This window comes from Anabrus simplex, chromosome 14, assembly GCF_040414725.1.
Source record: "Anabrus simplex isolate iqAnaSimp1 chromosome 14, ASM4041472v1, whole genome shotgun sequence".
Classification (NCBI taxonomy): Eukaryota; Metazoa; Arthropoda; class Insecta; order Orthoptera; family Tettigoniidae; genus Anabrus; species Anabrus simplex.
The window spans coordinates 49,885,913-49,908,966 of NC_090278.1; the positions used below are offsets into that span (position 1 = coordinate 49,885,913).

A 23,054-nucleotide genomic window follows, 5' to 3' on the forward strand; every position below is an offset into this window, starting at 1 on the left:
TTCCAATTGTAGGAGTACAGAAATATTTACGCATATATTTAGATATCAAACTGTCTTGGAGATCCCATTTTGAACACCTAAAGATGAAAGCACAAAAGTCTACTAATATATTAAAAATATCAATTAGACGAAAATGGGGTGCTGATGGAGTACCAGCTTTGCGACTTTACAGGCATACCATACAATCACATCTAGATTGTGGGTTCTTTTATTTTGATATTACATCATCTACTGTTATTCAAAAGCTCAACGTAATTCATTATAAAGAGCTCCAATTATGCATTTGGGCCTAAATTCTACCCCGATTAATGCACTACTTGTTGAAACATGCAAAATGCCTCTAAGCTGTCAACGATTGTATTAGCTCCCAAATATTTACTTCAAAGAATGACCCTAGCCCAACATCCTGTACTATCTAAAATAACACTACCGGTATTTGCGGAATATAGGCAACATACTCAACAGCAATCAAGGAACCCTGCCCTGTTAGAAGCCTTTCAGATGACACGACAATATCAAAATGGTATTGAACAAAGTCTTTCGCTTCCACATAATACAATGTCCTATAACGTTATGTATTATAACCTAATATTATAGTGACCCGTCATATTCTCTTTAATAACAGTACAATGCAATTTCCAGAATGCCGAATCTGGTGGTTGAAATGGCAATATCTAAACCTTACTCTCACAATATAAACCGATGGATCCAAACATAATGAAGCCACTGGTGCCACATATTATATCCCAAATGGTAACGTCAGAGAGCAATTTATCCTTCTTAAAAATGCCTCAATATTTACTGCTGAGGCTTTTGCTATCAGACAGGCTATGTAAAACATCACTAAATCCCCAATGCTATCATTTTTACAGATTCCTTAAGTGTCCTTCATACCTTAATGTCACACAAATCATATAAAAATTGGTACATAAGACGACTGTTTTTTGAATTAGAGAAAATGGCTATGATATGACTCTAATATGGATAAAGGTACATTCAAACAACACCGGTAATGATCAGGCCGATACAATGGCAAAACATGCTGCATATGGAAAAAATATCAATGCTTCAATTGCCCTTCCATTCACAGATTACACCCCGTTATTTAAACTTACTATTAAACAAAAAGGGCAACACAACTGGATACAATCCACTAAATTAAAGGGAAAGTATTACCATCAAAAGCAACTGCTCATTCCTTTTCTCCTGAGGTTTTATAAAACCAAAATGTGTTCACGAAAACATGTTACTACCATTATCAGATTAAGATTTAATCATGCTCTTACCCCAGTTTATAAATTCAAATTTAAACTGACAAACTCAACCACGTGTTCATGAAATAATAGAATTGCAGACGTCAATAATTTTTTCAATGCTCCCATTTCACGCTACATAGAAAAAAGTTTTTTTACAGAAACTGATATTGCAAAAAATACAAGTTCCAACAACAGCTGGAGATTTACTAGGTAAAAGGTTTAAGAACAGTCTAATATACAAGTTAGTGCAGCAAGAAATGGAAAGGAGAGGCTACACTACAAAAAAATGCCAAAAACTAAAAACTAAATTGAAAATTGGAAGTCATATAACTGCTTCTTAAAAGATAGAAGTAGAAGCAGTGCGGGCAGAACAGGATGTGAATTTTTTCAAAATCTGGAGCCACCGGCAGTGCCAATGCACTATGAGAGACTTAGTCTCATTACAAGATATTGATGCCTGCCTGGCCAACGTCCCACTAACTACTTCTTTTACGGTTTTCAGAGACACTGGCGTGCCAGCACCTTAACCGTCTGAGACACTCAGGCCAGTGAATGACATTGGTAGAAGAATAAGCTGAAAAGACCTCTATCATCTTATGACCAGGCAAGCATCAATTTTTGGTCATGAGACTCTCTCATAGTGCATTGGCACTGCCAGTGGCTCCAAGTAGCCTATGCAGTGGCCTCCACGAGAGGAGCCGGACTGTAACAGTGATATCGCTCATAGAAAACATACAATTGTACAATTCTGTAGAAGAAAATAAGCAAAAACCTATAAATAAAGGATAAACTAAATAAGCATTCAGATACCGTACATAATTTTAGAAGCAATAAATCTGTTGAATATATATTTTAAGAAGCCTTGAAATTTGTATTTTAGATTGTAAACTGAATATACCATTTGCTGTAAAACTATTGACCTTGATCCTATTGGTTTTTTTCCTTCTGTATTTTAATGTAAGATTTTGTAGTGTACTGCAGTTTGAATTTAAATATAAATCACTTGTATCAGTGTCCTTATAATGACAAGTCTTGCATGAATTTCTATGGAACACTTTTTTGCCTTGTCAGTACTTCACATTTTATTATAATTACCTACCATACATGTTTCGAGAGCTGAACTGCTCTCTTCTTCATCGGTGCAAAATATCAAACAAAAGTCCTTGGACTTGACACATTTGTATAATACAGTCATCAATGAAACATACTATACATAAAAATTTTGAAATCATTAAAATATGGTATCTCTTTTGTGACTTTGGGAGTGGCGACCCCATCGTACTAACAGCCTATATCTGTTTCATTCATTACATCCCTGACCCGGTCAATGACTGGAAAACAGGTTGTAGGTTTTCATCTCTTTTGGGACAAGCTGTTTTACACTTACCATATCATTTGGTAAAAACTTTTAAAATAGAATAATTTTCAAATTATAAAATGAATAAAACCTATTAAGTTAGTCACTATATACTAAAATTTGAAATGCTGTCTGCTCTGCTCTTGAAATCTACTTCTTTCCTTAAATCCTTTCTTGGTACCTAAAAAAGAAAAACATTATATTTAATCCATTTATGCCCGGAACTTTTTATTTTGATTTTTAAAGTCAAAATGAGATATATTTATTAAATTTTAATTTTCTCAAATATAGTTTCCTGCACGCAATACGGGAGTGGGTATGAATGTGCCCATTGATCATGAGTCCTATTAGAATACCATGGAAGGATATTTTGAATATAAATATAGTTGATAATGATAAATTACATTTCTTTACCGTTAAATAACTTTTTTATTTCATTACAGACACTATTTTGCAAATCTTTTATTAAATCATCTATTTCAACTAACGTTTGAGTATAGTCTCAAAGTTAACAATTCTGAATATTTTCACCATATTCATTTAGAGTATATGACACTCAAGTTTTCTCTTTGTGATATTCAACAAAGCAATATCTGTAAAGTGGTCTTGGCATCTCTCATTTGCCATTACTGTCTTCACCTTGTGACAAAGGTCACATCTCTTAGCTTGACCTTTTTTGATGAGATGACTTTCACGGGTCTCACGAGCAGGTTTGCTTATCCTGTAAGAATATCGCATTGGCCCTGGTGTCTTCAGAGCAGTGTCATACTTCTGTAGAAGTGTTGCTCAAATCTTCATCTGAGCTACGCCTTCATGATGTCCAATACAAACATCAGTACCAAGAGCATCTGGCAAATCTAGCGTCTGAAGCTTCTCAGTTATCTTTGCCACAGTAAATGCAATGTGCTAAAAGATGGATGTTGAGATATAATGTTAATATTCTGTGCAGGAACATAACAGAAACAAGACCAAGGGTGCCTCATAAGCAGACTAGTTATCCTTTGAAATTCAACAGATATAACAAACATAATGATATCAACATTATTTTTTTTGAATCTGATTTTGATTTTTGGATCTTTTTCTTAATTATTTTGTATAAAGGTTTAGATAATTGTTGGACAACCATATCTTCAAGCATTATGTGCCAGAAATATTTCAGTTACTTTGGCAAAAAATGCCAAATAGGTTACGAACATGTTTGTAGGACTCATGTCCAATGGGCACCTTCATGCCCACCTTAAGTTTTTCGTATCATAGAATCACACTGAGTGCACATGAACACAATCTAGTTACAATTATATCATTGCACATGTTGGTATGATCTTTCTCAGCTAACAAATTATTTACACAGATTATAGTTTATGAAGCTTACCTCCTCTTTGGAGCTTGTGATGGCATTCCAAACATCCTTCCTTCCTTCCAATTGTCAATAAATGATCAAATGTGATAGTTGATAGGCACACATGCATACATCCTCATTGTTGTGTCTATTTCTTGCTGAGAATGCCCAGCCATAATTGAAACATTGTACATTAAATTTCCTATAGGGCCCAAAAGTGCCCATTGAGCACAAATGGGTTAAATTTCTAATCTGTAATTCAAATATCTTATTTGTGTATTTTATTCCAAGAATTGTCAATTAACTTACTGCTACAGTTCTCTTTCAAATAAATCATATTTTCTCCTGTTAATCTCGTCCAACCACATGAGCCATTTTAACCGTCAACCATCAAAACAAATTTAGAGCCTTTTGTTTTGTGAAAAAGGTGATAACTCAGGCGACTAGTGATTTTCTTTACTTATATCACTTTCAGCTGGAACCAAATTTGTCAAAATTAAAATAAAATTACACTTGTCTTAACCAAACAAACATGTCCCTGCTCCTGTGCTTGCTGCCATTGACATCACGAAGACAGCTGCTACTTGTCACTATGCAGCCAGTTATATATTGTAGGGGAGGGATGGGGAAGCACAGAACTGTTTCTTTCACTCTTTCTTTCTCTCCTGATGAATGAAGAAAATGGGATGTACAAATCAGCACATAATAATATAAGGAAAAAGTAGAGAAAGAGAGAACGAAAGAACTAGTTCTGGTTGACATGCTTCCCCCCCCCCCCCCTCTTCATTATGAAACCAATAGCATAGTGACAAGTAGTAGCTGTCCTCATAAGGTCAATGGTAGCAAGCATAGGAACAGGGACATGTTTGTTTGGTTCAGACAGGCATTTGTTTTAATTTTGACAAATTGGGTACCAGCTGATACTTAAGTACAAAGAAAAATAATTCACTATTCATCTGAGTTGTTGTCTTTTTCATGAAAAAGTCTAAAATTGTTTCAGGATTATTTATTTAAAAAGGAAATTGATGCTTAAAACTGGCTCGCATGGTCGTACGAGATTAAGTGGAGAAACTTTTAATTACATGAAAGGTCTTAGAACTGTAGCAGTAAGTTAATCAACAATTTTCGGAATAAAATACACCAACAAGATATTTGCATTACAGATTAGAAATTTAAATACTGGTATTATGTTTTTCTTTTTCAGGTATAAATAAAGCTTTAAGGAAAGGAGAAGTTTTTAAGAACAGAGCAGACAGCATTTCAAATTTTCGTATATAGTGACTAACTTAATAGGTTTTATTCATTTCTGATTTGAAAATTATTCTATTTTTAAAGTTTTTACCAAATTACGTTGTAAGTCTATGTATAATTTGTTTTGTTGATGACTGTATTGTACAAATGTGTCAGGTCCAGGCATGAACATGTACGGTAGGTAATTATAATAAAATGTGAAGTATTGACAAGGTGGAAAAGTCATAGAAATTGAATGTAAGTCAATATGGACAAGATTGAACCATCATGGTTAAAATAATCAAGTCTTGCATGCATGCACCACACAAGCACAAGTACCTTCATTGTGTTCTAGCAGTTTGTAACTATAACCCCACCATCGGCCGGTACTACATACAATATTATCTTTTTAATATAATATACACTTAAGATATGTAAATCATGAGGATTATTCAAAATGCTATTGAGAAAATCATTAATACTTTATTTTTATTTCAAGATGGGAAAATAATATCTGAATAATTCAATGCTTTTAATTTTGACAACTCAGCAAATCTGCATTGTCATATTTAAGGTACTATGGGTGATAAAGACATTAAGATGATAGAGCTCGGCAACTCGAAGTGAAACCATGTAAGAAATGCAAACTTGGAATAACTCCCTCCTGCCTTTCCCTCCTTAGTCATAAAAGATGTGATGATCACCCAACATTGCCAAATAGTGACCGTAGGTCAATGCTTGCCCACCTCTTATCGGAAACCTTTCCGTTAAGCCAGCATTGAAGTGCTCTAGGTCTGTGCTTTGTCCGTCACTTGGCACGGCTTGGCAACACCAAGCATGAATCAGACCTAAACAGCCAGCACTGGCAGCATTCATATGCCAAGTGTTGCACTGTACTGAGTGCGAGATTTTCCTGATGTCCTTGTTGGAATGTGATATTTTACCCTATCAGAAGGATAATTATTATATCCCAGTGTTAAGTGATGGCAAGTGCTGAAAACAAAGTTGTTCATAGGAAAGGAAAAGAGATATTATGCAAGCCACTAAATGAGCTTCAGTGGCAACAGGAATATCCAAGACATTTATTAAGGAAATTATGGAAACATTAAGAAAATTAAAATCTATGTTCCATGATAACATGGATTACAAGGGGGTTCGCGAGCATGTGAGGTAAGTGTTTTTTTGGTAGCTTTAAATTTAAGGAGTGTCAAACTAAAAGGAAAATGCTGATGGAAAGAAATGATATTGAGTTTAAGAGATCAATGTGTCTGAGAACTTTTCTAGAGAATGACAAGCTGGGTGACAAGAAGTGTTTTTGTACAGTAAATTGTTTTCATCAGGTTTAACAGTTGACTGTGGCTGTTGTGTGTGTTTTGCTACATCAGCAACAGCGCGCTCACAGTCTTCTCTCTCATACACGCCATCCTCTCTCTGTTACTCCAACTGATGGAACTAGCACTCACATTGCTTGGATTCCAGGGTGTATTCATATAGTTTTGCCTTAAGGTTACATTTTCAAAGAAGACATATTACTCATATATTTTAATCGTGACACTTAAGTGTTAATGAACACTGTTTGTCAATAAGTTTCATATATATTTCAGTAAAATATTGGTGACTGTATGGAATAAGGTTTTATATGTTTTTCTAACTGGTAATTAAGGCTGATGATGAATCAGTTTACAGGTTTGAGACCAGACTCTTATATCTAATAAAGATATTTGGTATTAAATCAAATGGTATTGAACAGGTGGGCTTTCCTTCCTCTATCACTGCTCATTGTCAGTACAGAACAAAATGAAGTTTATTACATATGAGTTTTGTGGCAATGATGGGATAGGAAAGGGCTAGGAGTGGGAAGGAAGCAGCCCTGGCCTTACTTAAGGTATAGCCCCAGTTAAATTAAAGTAAGTCAGTAACCAAAGTCAAAACATTTTCCATAGATGAGCGTTCTTTTCTACTGTACAAGCCGTGATGGACAGCACCCACCAAGTGTTGAGCTATGTATTTATTTAAATACAGTGTAGGGACCCATTTGACAAAGCTGGTAAAGAACAACGCATCAAGTCGAGGGAGTCCACAGAATTTGCGAGCGGTTGTGTGGTGGAAGTGATTCTGGTGTTGCGAGATGTTACACATAATTAATACCAGAGAGGACAAGAAAACAAAATACGGTAATTATGCTATACTTTCAGATAAGAAAGTGAAGGGTAGTAATGAAGAGATGTCGTGTTTCTGTAGAACCTGTCCAAGGAATCCAAGACCCCATCCTAATGAAATTCTTCTAAATATCTCAGACGTTGTGTATTGTTGACTGATTCAAAAATATAAAATTGTGTGTAGATTTAATTTTAAAGGGTGAATCATATAAAATAAATATATGTATTTTTACAAAAATTTGCCTGACTTTGGTGTAGGGGTAGCATACCTGCCTCTCACCTGGAAGTCTAGGGTTTTATTCCCAGGCAGTTCAGGAATTTTAATTCTTGATCAAGAACTTGAACAGGGTTCACTCAGCCTCATGGGACAAACTGAGGAACTGTCTGATACCATTGATGAAAACCAAGGAATACAGTTGAAAATGTTATCACGACCTCTTGGCACTACATTATCTGCAGGCAATCTTCCTGGACAGCAGTCATCTTGGCAGACCAAGGAATAAGCTGTTGTGCCATGGGTTTGTTGTTTATAATTACAAAAGACTGAATTTTTGCAGCCCTCTTATGTCAATCTCTAGAAGAGGAATATTTATCCACCAACAATTCCTTACTACATGGAGAAATACCAGCTGGAGGAAATCAACATAGTGAGTCTGATGATTGGAGTGAGGGGAACAATTCCCGTTTTTGCCACCAATGTTTGGAAACAGATTTCTCTGCCAGTTACAAGGTTTTTCACAATTCCCATCATAGCCTTGTTAATAATTTGAAGAAGTCATTGTTATAATTAGGTTAGCATCTAAATTTCTCAAGTATTACAATTTCTTTTCTAAAAATGAATGTAGATGTATACTTTGTCACAAGGCAGTCTCTGCATGAGAGGAAGTACTTTATAAAGTAAAATTATACTGCCAATTAATTTTATATTTGATGAAACTAATATCTTATTCTTAAGCACTTCAGTATAATTACTGGGTGAACTGGAGGTACGAAGTATATAGCTTTGTCTCACTCCTCATCTTATTAGCAGTAGCTCTGATATCCTGCACAGTTTGCTAACTTATCTTTATACTGAATACTTAAATCCTGTTCCCAAACAATTTAAAATCTTTTTTTGTCTGCAGTTCGTTTATTGAAAGCAATGTTATTACTTTTGAGACTGAACTCATTAATGTTGTATTTCATATGGATGGCAGCATTAAAAATAGTTGCTCATGCAGTCATATGATTTTTATCAATGTTAAATTAATAGTACCATCTATGAGCCAGTGACTTTGCAGTTTTCACTGAACAAGCCAAGAACAACTGTAATATTATCATAGGGTGAATATGATTTAGAATAGTTTTACAGCTGGTGCTGATTGATATGTTCTGCCACAATGGGGCACAAGTGTAGCTAATTAGGGCACAGCAGACTGTGAATGAGTGTTCTGAAATCAGTTGTAAAACAGCGACCCTGTACCATCATGACATCAAGAAACTAAAATAGTTTTATCAGCAGAAACTTTGTTCAGTCTTAAATATTAGATGGCAGAACCTTCAAACTTGCAGTTCCTGAGAAAGCATGTATGAACAGTGCAAAAGCCTCCGTTATTGGTCATTAGTTTCTGTAGGCCAGGCATGGTACCATATGAGAAACACTAGACTTCTTTGCCATTTTTTAATGGTGAATTTTCCTCAGGCACAAGACCCTGTGGTGCCCCTTTCAAGTGGTAAGGACAAGCTTAAACAAACCATTAAGATCACAAACATCAGCTCTCAAACGTGAGACACAGTTACTAAAGATCGCTTGCTTTGGCACTAGTCTACCTCTACTGCTGTTGAACTGTTTGAGCAAGAGCGTTGAAGGCATGAAGAGGCTAAACGACAGTTACCCATACTCCATTCGGATGCAACCTTCTCCTCCCCCATCCATTGAGTGCAATCTATGTGGATGCCTGTTTCACACTAGAATTGGCTTGTTCGGTCATTAGAAGTAAAGCAAAAACAGCACTGAATGCTAGTGGGTTATAACCAGAAGAATTTGTATACTCAGGAACAAGTAGCATCTCCTGGCACAGTTGACTATAATATCATGGTCAAAATGACATAAGTTATCCTCTATACTTAATGCAACCATTATTATGTGTGAATTATTCATCCCATATGAATAGAGGCATCTGTTTGTGTTGAAAATTTTTGCCTAATTTTGTCAATTTTTAACAGTTATTTTGGTATAATTTAGCTGCTTTCATTTTATTTCATCAATAATTTTGCTAAATTTTATTTCCACTTTTCAACAATAAAAGGTAAACCAATAACTTAGTTAATAGCATATTTGCAGTGTAACAATATTGTATTTTTGCATGAGTATATAAATACATGAGTTATGCTTCTACTTAAAACACATACAGTATTACACATTATATTAAAGCATGGAAGTTTGAAAAAATGTTATCAGCTGTCACTCTAAAAAGTAGGACCTAGCCTAAGTATATAATTCACATATCAGTCTGGAAAGGACAGAGATACCATGAGTTCCATATTACTGGGAGTCAGAACTGTTCTCCTGTCAGACATTACAATACAATATATTGAGATTGCCTCTTCACTATCAACATTGCTAACTGAGATCCATATGGTCTTCACTGCAGCTTTCACAAAATGCTCATACTCTGGTTTCAGGGAAAGTAGAATGGCAGTTACATCATTATCTCTACCGGGTCTACATGAACTAGTAACTAGATCCCTAAACACTGTGTATGGTTCAAGGTATTCTGGCATTGAAAGTTCTTGCAGGATGGGGAATTTGCTTTATTAGATGAGAGAGTTCATCATTTTCTAAATCACCTACCATTATGCTTCTTGGAACAAAAAGTATACCGAGAGAAGAAACGATCAATTTTCCTGTGTCAAACTCTATTCATTCGTTCAGCTTTTTCAGGCTTGCTCTACCTACAGAATGAAACAAAGAAGTTGAATGCATCTGCATTTGTTTTGGTAGTTTGGAAAGTTTATCCAAGGTTGTTTTAAAAATAAATGTATCCTCTAGGAATTTAAAGCCCTTTGAAGGGTCACTAATTTTTTTGCTAGTTGTTTTACGTCGCACCGACACAGATAGGTCTTATGGCGACGATTGGACAGGAAAGGGCTAGGAGTGGGAAGGAAGCGGCCGTGGCCTTAATTAAGGTACAGCCCCAGCATTTGCCTGGTGTGAAAATGGGAAACCACGGAAAACCATTTTCAGGGCTGCCGACAGTGGGGTTCGAACCTACTATCTCCCGAATACTGGATACTGGCCGCACTTAAGCGACTGCAGCTATCGAGCTTGGTGAAGGGTCACTAAGCTTAGATTTAACTATAAGAATTAACGGCATGTTGGAACTCTCTAATGTGAGCAGCAAGGTACAACATTTTGAGCAATGCTCAACAGTTAAAATAGCTATGTAATGAATTTTTGTTACTTAATTCAGGGTCAAGGCTTTAAAATAGTTTACAGCAATGCTCTCATCTCCAATAGTTTTAACAGTCTACTAGATCATGAAGATATTCTATAAGGTACTCAACACTTTTAAACCAAAAGTACTACCTGGTGATCACAGGAATAGGGTAAAGTTGAGCTTTAGTGGAATCATCTTCATATTTGTTTCATGAATTGAATGTATGCATGTTTTCTCTTTCGTATATTAAGGAAGATGTGTTTTGCCTGTACAACACTGCCCACCAAATTCAGTTTATGAGCCTAGCACTGTGTGTGTACCAACCCTTCTGAAATTAAAACCCTAATTGCGTTTATACACTTGCCCATGTAACGTGCTGAATCTGAAGTTCTAGAAACAACATTCTGGTTCCGAATTTCAAGTTTCGTAAATTACACTGATAATTGCTTGTGAACATTCTGTAGCATTAGCATTTGCAGTAACTTTCATTTCCCTACAAATAACTTCTTAACTGTACTATCTCCATAACTAAGCACTTTTATCAGAACCATAAATACACATTGCCTTTTCTCACAAAGAATTGAAACTCTCTCATCTCTCATAGCTTCTTTTAATCCTTCCTTCTCCTCTTTGATGGTTTGAGGTAGAGAATCTTCTCTCAGTCTTCCAGCTGTGTGCAGTAAGCCCAATATTAGAGGGCTATTTCACATTATATTTAATGAATTAAATAATTTATAATTGTAAGTAAATGAGAGATCCAGCATGCATTATCTAGGCCTAAATGTCACTAAATAAGGGAACTAGCATAACCGCACAAAGTTATTAGAAAAGCATAAACTCATATCTCTTCCTCAGAAAAAATTTATAGTATTGCACAAACGTGGTATATATTTATCTATCCACTCTCTGTTTTGAATGGTCAATCTTTTCCAGCGGAATATTTGCCTACATAAAAGCTTGAGTTGTAGATAAAAAGAATGCATCTTTATTGTATATTGCTCATTTTACAGCTGAACTAGTGCCTCTGAGACTAGCTTTTCTCCTGATGCCTGTCATCGTTAGGATATTTTCCTTGTTCTTCTTATGTAAAACTCTGTTATTAATGTTTCAGGCTCATGTCTTTCTCTGCCACTCAACTCACACATTGCAGTATTTGCACATCAGTATCTTTCTAGTTTTGTCAAACACATAAAATCCTTCCAATGCAAATTCTTTTTCTCAATAAAAAACTGTCAAAACCATTTTAATAAACTGAGCACAAAATAGGAAACTAAATGCACAGATCAGCAGCGATTTTCAACAGGCATGAAAAAATACACCACCACGATATACGTAATTATGAATAGGATAAATTTCTCGCTTCACAGGAAGCTAATTTAGCTATAATCGATTCACTATATCTTAGTTTTTTATATATATCAGAAGGGTGTGTGTTCAGTCTTCAGCCCTAAGGCTGGTTGGATCCTCAACAGCTCTGCCATCAGCTGTCATAGATGGCCTAGGCATCACTGAAGAGGCATACTAGGGAAATGAGGAGTGAGGTAGTTTCCCGTTGCTTTCCTCACCGAGCCAGAAGTTGCTACTACATTTCAGTCTGCCAAGCCCACTGAAATGCATGCACCAACCGACCCTATGAGCAACGTTTTCACACCATTCATAGCAGGAACTGGCTGCACAAGGAATGGCATTACTAGCATCGCTCATACCTCACTTTCATATTGTCAAAGCCAAGGATAAGACAGAGACAGATCAATGAAAGTAACAAAATTGCTCTAGCGCATACCAGAAGACATAGTGCACTGTAAACACTAGGTACTGCCAGCAAAATAAAGTCGATTTGTGGTAACAATTATCAGATTTTATTGCAAACTCGCTTCGAACCTCCATCGTAAACTTCAAATGATGCAATTATGTATCTTTTTGCAAATTATTTTGTGATTTTGCTTAAACACAAATAATTTTGTGTTTTGAGCTAAATTTGAAAAATTTCACACAAATTTTGCAGTTTCACTCTTTTCCAAAAACAGGTGCTTCTATCTATGAATCATGCAGTTTTCCTTTTGATTGATAGTAGAATTAAGATCTGATATATTATAGTCAGTCATGACTAGTGGAATGGAGTATGAAATAATCAAAGGTAGAAAAAGCATCTGATCTGGTTGACTGGTATTAAAATGGAGATCCTTTTACTAGGTTGTTTCATCATAAATATTTTGGAAAGTTTGGAAAAATGTGTGGGACAGCTGTGGGATCTATTTTCCACCTCTGACTTGGAATTTCCCCTTTTTCACCATTAATAATGAAACAGTCACATTCTGGATATGTTTGGCTGCAAAATGGGCATCACAGACACAACTTTTATCATGTAGGCTGAACCACATTAAAGCATACAGACAACCTGGAACTGCCCAAGACAAAATGTTTATGGTGGGTTAAAATAACTGCAATAAACATACAGCAGATGCATTGAGTCATAAATGTCTTTGGAGGGGGAAAACATTGATGAATGTATACCATTACTGTGGTAGTGGTTACTTTTAAATGAATATTAATGACAAAAGATTGTTTTCATCTTTCAAATAATATCATAGTGTACCTTTTATATGAACTGCACAATTATGAAGATAAGTTTCTTAATTGCACAAGATGAGTTGTGCAAGTTTTTATTTCCTACTTTGATGAAGAATAAGATTAGGAAAGAAGTCACCAAATTAAAAAAAGAACCCAAATGAAAGAAAATGAATTAAAATGCATGTTTTAAGGAAAATCATTAATTTATTTTTTCTTACAAATATATACACTGAGTGGCCAAAAGTCATAGGAAGGGGTGTCCCATTAGAAAATGTGTCATGAATGACCCCCGAGCGTTGCAGCTAGCTGCAGTGTAGCTGAGCAGTCTGTCACAAACACCAGCATCGTAAAGACGGCAACTGTTATGTGGCCCACTTGTATTACCAGTGTTCTCTGACTACAGAGTCAAGCTCTCAACTGATGTGCTCCCACAGTTGAAATGTACGATGTATGTAACACTAGAAAACAGACGGTTCATCTTCACTAACAACTCACATATGTCAGCCTATGACTGAATACAATAATTAAAATAACTGTGTACAGATATCAGTTGAACTACATCAGGGGACAACAAGAATATTACAACAAAAAGGCCTCCAGCTCAAAAACTGTTTTAATGACCACCATCTAATATTTTGAAAATTTTCATCATGTTTTTAAGGAAAATTTTTTAACAAGTACTTCATTTTATGTATCTAATGTTTAGTTTATTATATATGTATTTTACTGAGGATGACTCTATGCCAGGTCGGAAAATGTCTATCTATGTGGGTTACTGTAGTCACGTCCTAGTTCGTGAACCATGGGCAACGGCTGAGTGGCCTAGTAAGTGGTCCTGAGAGTCGGGATACCAGTTGCTATGGAATGGGAGTGGGCATCTCGGACATATTCTCAGTCCTGGCCCTCCTTGTGCTCAGGCGGCTAGGACTATACAATCCACCGGTGGTCCATAACCCGTTAGAGGAGAGATCCTCACTTGGACTACATGTAAGTACGGTAGCATCCTGCTTCATGAATCTACCGAGCTCAGAACATTTTAAGCAAGCCTCGGACCTATGGGAGTAACGGAGTCCCACTCCCATTTGACAGGCGAGGGACTCCTTGGAAACAACTTGGCGAACGAAATGGAATTCGATGGGGAGCTATCAATATTAATGGGGCTTATGGAAGAAAGAAAGTAGAACTGGCTGAGTCAGCAAAGAGGATGCATCTGAATGTGCTAGGAGTAAGTGATATTCGGGTAAGGGGAGATAACGAGGAAGATATAGGAGATTATAAAGTGCACTTGACGGGTGTTAGAAAGGGAAGGGCAGAGTCTAGGGTAGGGCTCTTTATCAGGAATACCATTGCACGCAACATAGTTCCTGTTAGGCACGTAAATGAGCGAATGATGTAGGTAGATTTGTCATTTGGAGGAATTAGGACTAGAATTGTGTCCGTGTATTCACCATGTGAGGGTGCGGATGAGGATGAAGTTGACAAGTTTTATGAAGCATTGAGTGACATCGTGGTCAGGGTCAACAGCAAGGATAGAATAGTGCTAATGGGCGATTTCAATGCAAGAGTTGGGAATAGAACTGAAGGATACGAAAGGGTGATTGGTAAATGTGGGGAAGATATGGAAGCTAATGGGAATGGAAAGTGTTTGCTGGACTTCTGTGCTAGTATGGATTTAGCTGTTATGAATACATTCTTCAAGCATAAGGCTATTCACCGCTACACATGGGAGGCTGGGGGTACCAGATCCATAATAGACTATATCTTAACAGACTTCGAATTCAGGAAATATGTTAGGAATGTACGAGTTTTTCGCGGATTTTTCAATGATACAGACCACTATCTGATCTGTAGTGAACTAAGTATCTCTAGGCCTAGGGTGGAGAAAGTGAAATCTGTCTGCAAACGAATAAGGGTAGAAAATCTCCAGGACGAGAACATTAGACAGAAGTACATGGATATGATTAGTGAGAAGTTTCGAACAGTAGACAGTAAGCAGGTTCAGGATATAGAAAGTGAATGGATGGCATACAGGGATGCTGTAGTAGAAACAGCAAGGGAATTCCTAGGAACAACTGTGTGTAAAGATGAGAAAAGGCGAATATCTTGGTGGAATGATGAAGTGAGAGCAGCTTGTAAACGTAAATTAAGGCTTATCAGAAATGGCTCCAAACAAGGGCCGAGGCAGACAGGGAGTTGTACGTAGATGAAAGAAACAGAGCGAAACAAATAGTTGTTGAATAAAAAAAGAAGTCCTGGGAAGATTTTGGTAACAACCTGGAAAGGCTAGGTCAAGCAGCAGGGAAACCTTTCTGGACAGTAATAAAAAATCTTAGGAAGGGAGGGAAAAACGAAATGAACAGTGTTTTGAGTAATTCAGGTGAACTCATAATAGATCCCAGGGAATCACTGGAGAGGTGGAGGGAATATTTTGAACATCTTCCCAATGTGAAAGAAAATCATCCTCGTGGTGTTGTGAACAGCCAAGCTCATGGGGAGGAGGAACATGATGTTGGTGAAATTATGCTTGAGGAAGTGGAAAGGATAGTAAATAAACTCCATTGTCATAAGGCAGCAGGAATAGATGAAATTAGACCTGAAATGGTGAAGTATAGTGGGAAGGCAGGGATGAAATGGCTTCACAGAGTAGTAAAATTAGCATGGAGTGTTGGTAAGGTACCTTCAGATTGGGCAAAAGCAGTAACTGCACGTATCTATAAGCAAGGGAACAGGAAGGATTGCAACAACTATCGAGGTATCTCATTGATTAGTATACCAGGCAAAGTATTCACTAGCATCTTGGAAGGGAGGGTGCGATCAGTCGTTGAGAGGAAGCTGGATGAAAACCAGTGTGGTTTCAGACCACAGAGAGGCTGTCAGGATCAGATTTTCAGTATGCGCCAGGTAATTGAAAAATGCTACGAGAGGAATAGGCAGTTGTGTTTATATGTTTTGTAGATCTAGAGAAAGCATATGACAGGGTACCAAGGGAAAAGATGTTCACCATACTGGGGGACTATGGAATTAAAGGCAGATTATTAAAAGCAATCAAAGGCATTTATGTTGACAATTAGGCTTCAGTGAGAATTGATGGTAGAATGAGTTCTTGGTTCAGGGTACTTACAGGGGTTAGACAAGGCTATAATCTATCACCTTTGCTGTTCGTAGTTTACATGGCTCATCTTCTGAAAGGTATAAAATGGCAGGGAGGGATTCAATTAGGTGGAAATGTAGTAAGCAGTCTGGCCTATGCTGACGATTTGGTTTAATGGCAGATTGTGCCGAAAGCCCACAGTCTAATATCTTGGAACTAGAAAATAGGTGCAATGAGTATGGTATGAAAATTAGCCTCTCGAAGACTAAATTGATGTCAGTAGGTAAGAAATTCAACAGAATTGAATGTCAGATCGGTGATACAAAGCTAGAACAGGTCGATAATTTCAAGTATTTAGGTTGTGTGTTCTCCCAGGATGGTAATATAGTAAGTGAGATTGAATCAAGTTGTCGTAAAGCTAATGCAGTGTGCTCACAGCTGCGATCAACAGTATTCTGTAAGAAGGAAGTCAGCTCCCAGACGAAACTATCTTTACATTGGTCTGTTTTCAGACCAACTTTGCTTTACGGGAGCAAATGCTGGGTGGACTCAGGATATCTTATTCACAAGTTAGAAGTAACAGACATGAAAGTAGCAAGAATGATTGCTGGGACAAACAGGAGGGAACGATGGCAGGAGGGTACTCGGAATGAGGATATAAAGGCTAATTTAGGAATGAACTCGATGGATGAAGCTGTACGCATGAACCGGCTTCGGTGGTGGGGTCATGTGAGGCGAATGGAGGAGGATAGTTTACCTAGAAGAATAATGGACTCTGCTATGGAGGGTAAAAGAAGTAGAGGTAGACCAAGACGACGATGGTTAGGCTCGGTTTCTAGCGATTTAAAGATAAGAGGTATATAACTAATGAGGCCACAACACTAGTTGCAAATCGAGGATTGTGGCGACGTTTAGTAAATTCACAGAGGCTTGCAGACTGAACGCTGAAAGGCCTAACAGTCTATAATGATAATGTATGTATGTAAAATTTTGTATTAATTGGATGTAATATGGAGTACTGACTAAAAGGATAATGAACACATTCTTGTACAATTTGTAAGAAGTTCAACCGGCAATACGGATATAACATGAGATTTATAGTCTGTAATTCCCCTGTCTCGAGAACTGGATGTTTGTGCCCTTTTGAATATTAGATATAATTCTAGGTAAGACCCTTCCCTAACAGGTGTACAGGCTGCCCGTGAGTGTCAACTCGAAAGACCTCTGTCAGGCCTCTCCTGAGGCTACATGTCATCAAATACTTCTTTTGTGATGATGACCAACAGCTTTAAATGAAATATTGTGGATCAAATTTTTGGCAGAAAGTATTTTATTTCTGTCTCCACTGGTTAGCCATTTTGAGGCATTAATTCAGTGCCTTTATTTCTTGAATATAATAATCACTTGTAAGTGCATTATTAATTTGTTTTAAGAAGGTAATTACTAATTAATCACAAATGTGTTCTGTTTACAGTTCAATATCACTTAACTTAGGAATTGTTTTCAGCAAAACTAAGAAACTGAAAAACACCATGTTTTAGGACACTAATAAATCCATATCAATGAATCAATGAGATGTACAAATTTCATTTTGATAATGATGATGCCATCCATTGTTTAGTCTGACCTTTGGTGATTCTACAAATCATAGCTCTCCAAGTTTTATTCCACTCTGCCTCCTTTAGTTGTCCCAGGCTGAGGGTGGTGTCTATGCCACATGTCCTCTGCAAGCAAATCTCCTTGTTCTATTATCATTCCAAGCATGACTGGTTTTTATTCCAAGGAATCTGATCTCATAACATGGATAACGAATGTTAGTCTGAGCTCCCCAATCTTGCCAACCAGAATAATGTAACTTGACACACTCTAAAACTTCCTCACTGGTGACTTTTGTGGTCCAACATATTTGTAACCGCCTTTGCCAACACCACAGCTCAAAAAATGCCAAATTTTCTCTGCTCTACTTTTTCAGCATCCAGCTCTTGCATCCACACATGAATATTCGGAAGATGATCACATCTGTATTTGGTGGTTAAAGTGATATCTCTGCTCTTCTAGATTGGGAACAAAATTCTTCAAAGTGCTCTGAACAAGTCAAATTTGTCTTAATTTCAGGACCACTGTCTCCACTTAGATTGATTTTGGCACCTAAGAAAACAAAGTCACACACTCTCTACCTCCTTTTCATTCTGCTTTACACAAGATGTATCACATTTCTTTGATTTCATAATTTTGGTCTTTAAAAAAATTTAATTTTTTGCTTTCATCTTTAAAACAAGAAATTATGAGCTTTTCCCTTCAGTTTTTGGCAACATATCTCAAATTATTGATCACTCTTCCTCCAATCTTCACACCAATTCTGCATAATAGATAACTGCAAATTTCAGTTTTTCTGTTAATTTGGAGAAGTTCCCTCTGTCTCCTGCATAAGGAACAGGCAGAGATATTTCCTTTCACCACAGCAAGGTGTGCCTTGGCCATTTAAATATATCGAAGTGAAAAGAAACTCCTTTGTCTACTGACCAATTCATACATTCTTGACGTGTTTAAGTCAATATTAAATTGCTGATAATTCTCAAAGTTTTTTTCAAAATTCTACTTGAGCATGAATGTTAATTTCCCACAGAATAAAGTAATGTGTGTTTATTTCATTACTATTACAAAATGAGTTTCTAAAATGTGAACTTAGGAAGGCATTATTTGAATGTGTAGTTCTAATCCAACTGCAAATGGGAGGGTGTAATGTATTGTGTGAGCTGAGGGAGGAAAATGTGAATTGCTCTACAATAACACTTGGCCATTGTTTGATGGCAAAGGTGTGTGAAAGATGAGAAGAGTTACCAGCAACAAATTGGACTTCAGGCAGTTAATTGTGATGGTATTAGTACTGCTTGTGACAAGTGTACAGAAAAGGTCAAGGCAACAGGAAAGAAACTTATCAGGCTGAACACACGAGAGAGCCAATCCATGAATAACATAATAAAATGGGTAAAAGGAGGGTGAAAAAAGAACCTGATCTGGAAAATTAGAAATGCCGAAGGCTCAAGTGAAGGGTTTAAAGGGAGAGTTAGGACAAATAAAATGTTCAACCAGTAAGGAAAAATACAAATTCTCGTCTATAGTGTTTTTTTACAATGTAATCTTAAATGCTTCTTAAGATTGGCTACCTCACGGAAAGCTTTGCCACACTGTGCACAACTGAACGGACGGAGTCCTGTGTGTATCATGGAATGCTTCTTCAAATTTCCTTTTGACCGGAACGCCATATTACACGTACTGCAGGAGTAAGGTCTTCCCTCGCTATGCAATTTAACGTGATGCTTTAAATTACATGCCATTTTAAACATTTTCCCACACAGGGGGCATTCAAATTCTCGTTCTCCTGTATGTACAATCATATGCCGCCGTAAGTCCGCCGATCGAATGAAGGCCTTCGCGCAGAGTTCACAATGGAATGATTTTTTACCACGATGTCTTTTAATGTGGACCCACAAATTCTGACGCCATGTAAACAATCTATTACATTCATTACATTTGTATGTACCTTTTGGAACATGTGTGTCATTCTTGTGTGTCTCAAGATTTGCTTCACTTCCAAACACTTTGTCACACTGAAGGTGTGGATAATTGGATTCATCCTCACGTTTCAAGTCCTTATTGAAATTCAAATCTTGCACACTTTCTTGATAGATGTTCAAGGATGCTGCTGCTGCTGATGCCTTTAAATCAAGATCACTGAAAATAGAAAATTATTTGTTATATATAGTTATTTTAGCAGCAATAGATGAAATTAGACTTGAAATGGTGAAGTATACTGGGAAGGTAGGGATGAAATGGCTTCAAAGAAGTAGTGGGATTAGCATGGAGTGTTGGTAAGGTACCTCCAGATTGAACAAAAGCTGTAACTGCACCTATCTATAAGCAAGGGAAAAGGAAGGATTGCAACAACTATGGAGGTATCACCAGGCAAAGTATTCACTGGCATCTTGGAACGGAGGCTGCGATCAGTAGTTGAGAGGATGTTGGACGAAAACCAGTATGGTTTCAGACCACAGAGGGCCTGTCAGGATCAAATTTTCAGTATGCGCCAAGTAACTGAAAAATGCTACGAGAGTAATAGGTAGTTGTGTTTATGTTTCGTAGATCTAGAGAGCATATGACAGGGTACCGAGGAAAAAGATGTTCACCATATTGGGGGACTATGGAATTAAAGGTAGATTATTAAAATCAATCAAAGGCAGTTATGTTGACAATTGGGCTTCAGTGAGAATTGATGGTATTATGAGTTCTTGGTTCAGGGTACTTATAGGGGTTAGACAAGGCTGTAATCTTTCATCTCTGCTGTTCGTAGTTTACATGGATCATCTGCTGAAAGGTATAAAATGGCAGGGAGGTATTCAGTTAGGTGGAAATGTAGTAAGCAGTCTGGCCTATGCTGTCGACTTGGTCTTAATGGCAGATTGTGCCGAAAGCCTGCAGTCTAATATCTTGGAACTTGAAAATAGGTGCAATGAGTATGGTATGAAAATTAGTCTTTCAAAGACTAAATTGATGTCAGTAGGTAAGAAATTCAACAGGATTGAATGTCAGATTGGTGATACAAAGCTAGAACAGGTCAATAATTTCAAGTAATTAGGTTGTGTGTTCTCCCAGGATGGTAATATAGTAAGTGAGATTGCATCAAGGTGTAGTAAAGCTAATCCAGTGAGCTCACAGTTGTGATCAACAATATTCTGTAAGAAGGAAGTCAGCTCCCCGATGAAACTATCCTTACATCAGTTTGTTTTCAGACCAACTTTGCTTTACGGGAGCAAAAGCTGGGTGGACTCAGGATATCTTATTCATAAGTTAGAAGTAACAGACATGAAAGTAGCGAGAATGATTGCTGGTACAAACAGGTGGGAACAATGGTAGGAGGGTACTTGGAGTGAGGAGATAAAGGCTAAGTTAGGAATGAACTTGATGGATGAAGCCATACACACAAAACTGGCTTTGGTGGTAGGGTCATGTGAGGCAAATGGAGGAGGATACGTTATCTAGGAGAATAATGGGCTCTGTTATGAAGTGTAAGAGAAGTAGAGGGAGACCACGATGATGATGGTTAGAATCAGTTTCTAGCAATTTAAAGATAAGAGGTATAGAACTAATTGAGGCCAGAGCACTAGTTGCAAACAGAGGATTGTGGCGACGTTGAATAAATTCACAGAGGCTTGCAGACTGAACACTGAAAGGGATAACAGTCTTTAATGATGATGTATGCATATATAGGTTATACAATGGGAAGTATTTCAGGACGAAGTGGAATATACAAAACCATTAGAAACTTCTTAAATTATTTGTACCTCGTCTTTAATTGCTTGGAGAATGGAGGAACATATTTTTGTGTCAGTCAAAGTACAACATACATACGAGGCTATGCTTAATTTGTTTTCGTTGCAAAATCAATGCCTGATATTCAGTAGGCGATACTAGAGTCAAACAGATAATGGTTAATGGTAATTATTCGAGTGCACTGAATTGGCTTGACATTCTGACAGTATTATAATGTACTGTCACACAAAAATGAATGCATCAGTTTGCACATTCCTTGTTTTTAATGTTTTATCAAACTTTATTTCCATTCTTATTGAAACACAATTCATATATCATCTAGACACAATCTGTTTTAACACCTACAACAAATTATAGCAGCCACATACTCAATTGTTCTTAAGAAAAAACAGGAAATTATACACTAACATTTGCTCATTTTCTTTTTAAAACCAAATCAATGCCATTAAATTTATTTTCAGTTGAGCTTTCTCTCTTACATAACTTCTTTTCTAACTAACTTTGTTCATGGATTCATTATTACAGTCACTTTCAAGCCACTTCAATATAACGTTGTTGCACCATGAAATAATGTTACGTGACAATGTTGAGGGGAGAAATACTAACTCGCAGTTCGTGTGTCACTTAGAGCAGGGCCTCTCAAAGTGAATGCACTGGTGCATTGCATGGCACAAGGTGCAAAAGATGACTTCACAAGGTTGATCAGAGTGCAGAATCCCAACTCCTCGAATTTGAGCAATAGCACTGTCTTTCTCTTTCTCAACATTTGTCTCGCTCGCTCCACCTGTCTCCCCCATCCTCACTTGCTCAGCAGCACTGCACTGTCCGAGCAGAGTTAGTCGAGTCGCCCCAAAACGCTGGTCTGAACCGAGCAGAAGATGGACCTTTGCACATTGCATATAACCAGTATGCCTCGGTTTGCTTTTTTTTTTTTTTTGCTAGGGGGCTTTACGTCGCACCGACACAGATAGGTCTTATGGCGACGATGGGATAGGAAAGGCCTAGGAGTTGGAAGGAAGCGGCCGTGGCCTTAATTAAGGTACAGCCCCAGCATTTGCCTGGTGTGAAAATGGGAAACCACGGAAAACCATTTTCAGGGCTGCCGATAGTGGGATTCGAACCTACTATCTCCCGGATGCAAGCTCACAGCCGCGCGCCTCTACGCGCACGGCCAACTCGCCCGGTGCCTCGGTTTGCACGTGTGAGATTATACCATTTGAGAGGCTCTGACTTAGAGTGAAAATTTGTTGATATATTACATGCAATAGTGAAACTGAGATGGCAGAACCTTTCTGGTCAGA

At 37.3% G+C, this 23,054-nt stretch overlaps 1 protein-coding gene across 1 annotated transcript in view; it reads right to left on the minus strand.

Moving 5' to 3' along the window:
• Nucleotides 1-19,480: 19,480 nt before the first annotated feature.
• Nucleotides 19,481-23,054, minus strand: part of LOC136885590 (oocyte zinc finger protein XlCOF19-like) — a 33,458-nt gene continuing 29,884 nt past the window's right edge. The window contains exon 5 of the mRNA XM_068230386.1: nt 19,481-20,157. Coding sequence (XP_068086487.1) covers nt 19,539-20,157 — 619 coding nt within the window. The 3' untranslated portion in view covers nt 19,481-19,538. The remainder of the gene's footprint in view (nt 20,158-23,054) is intronic.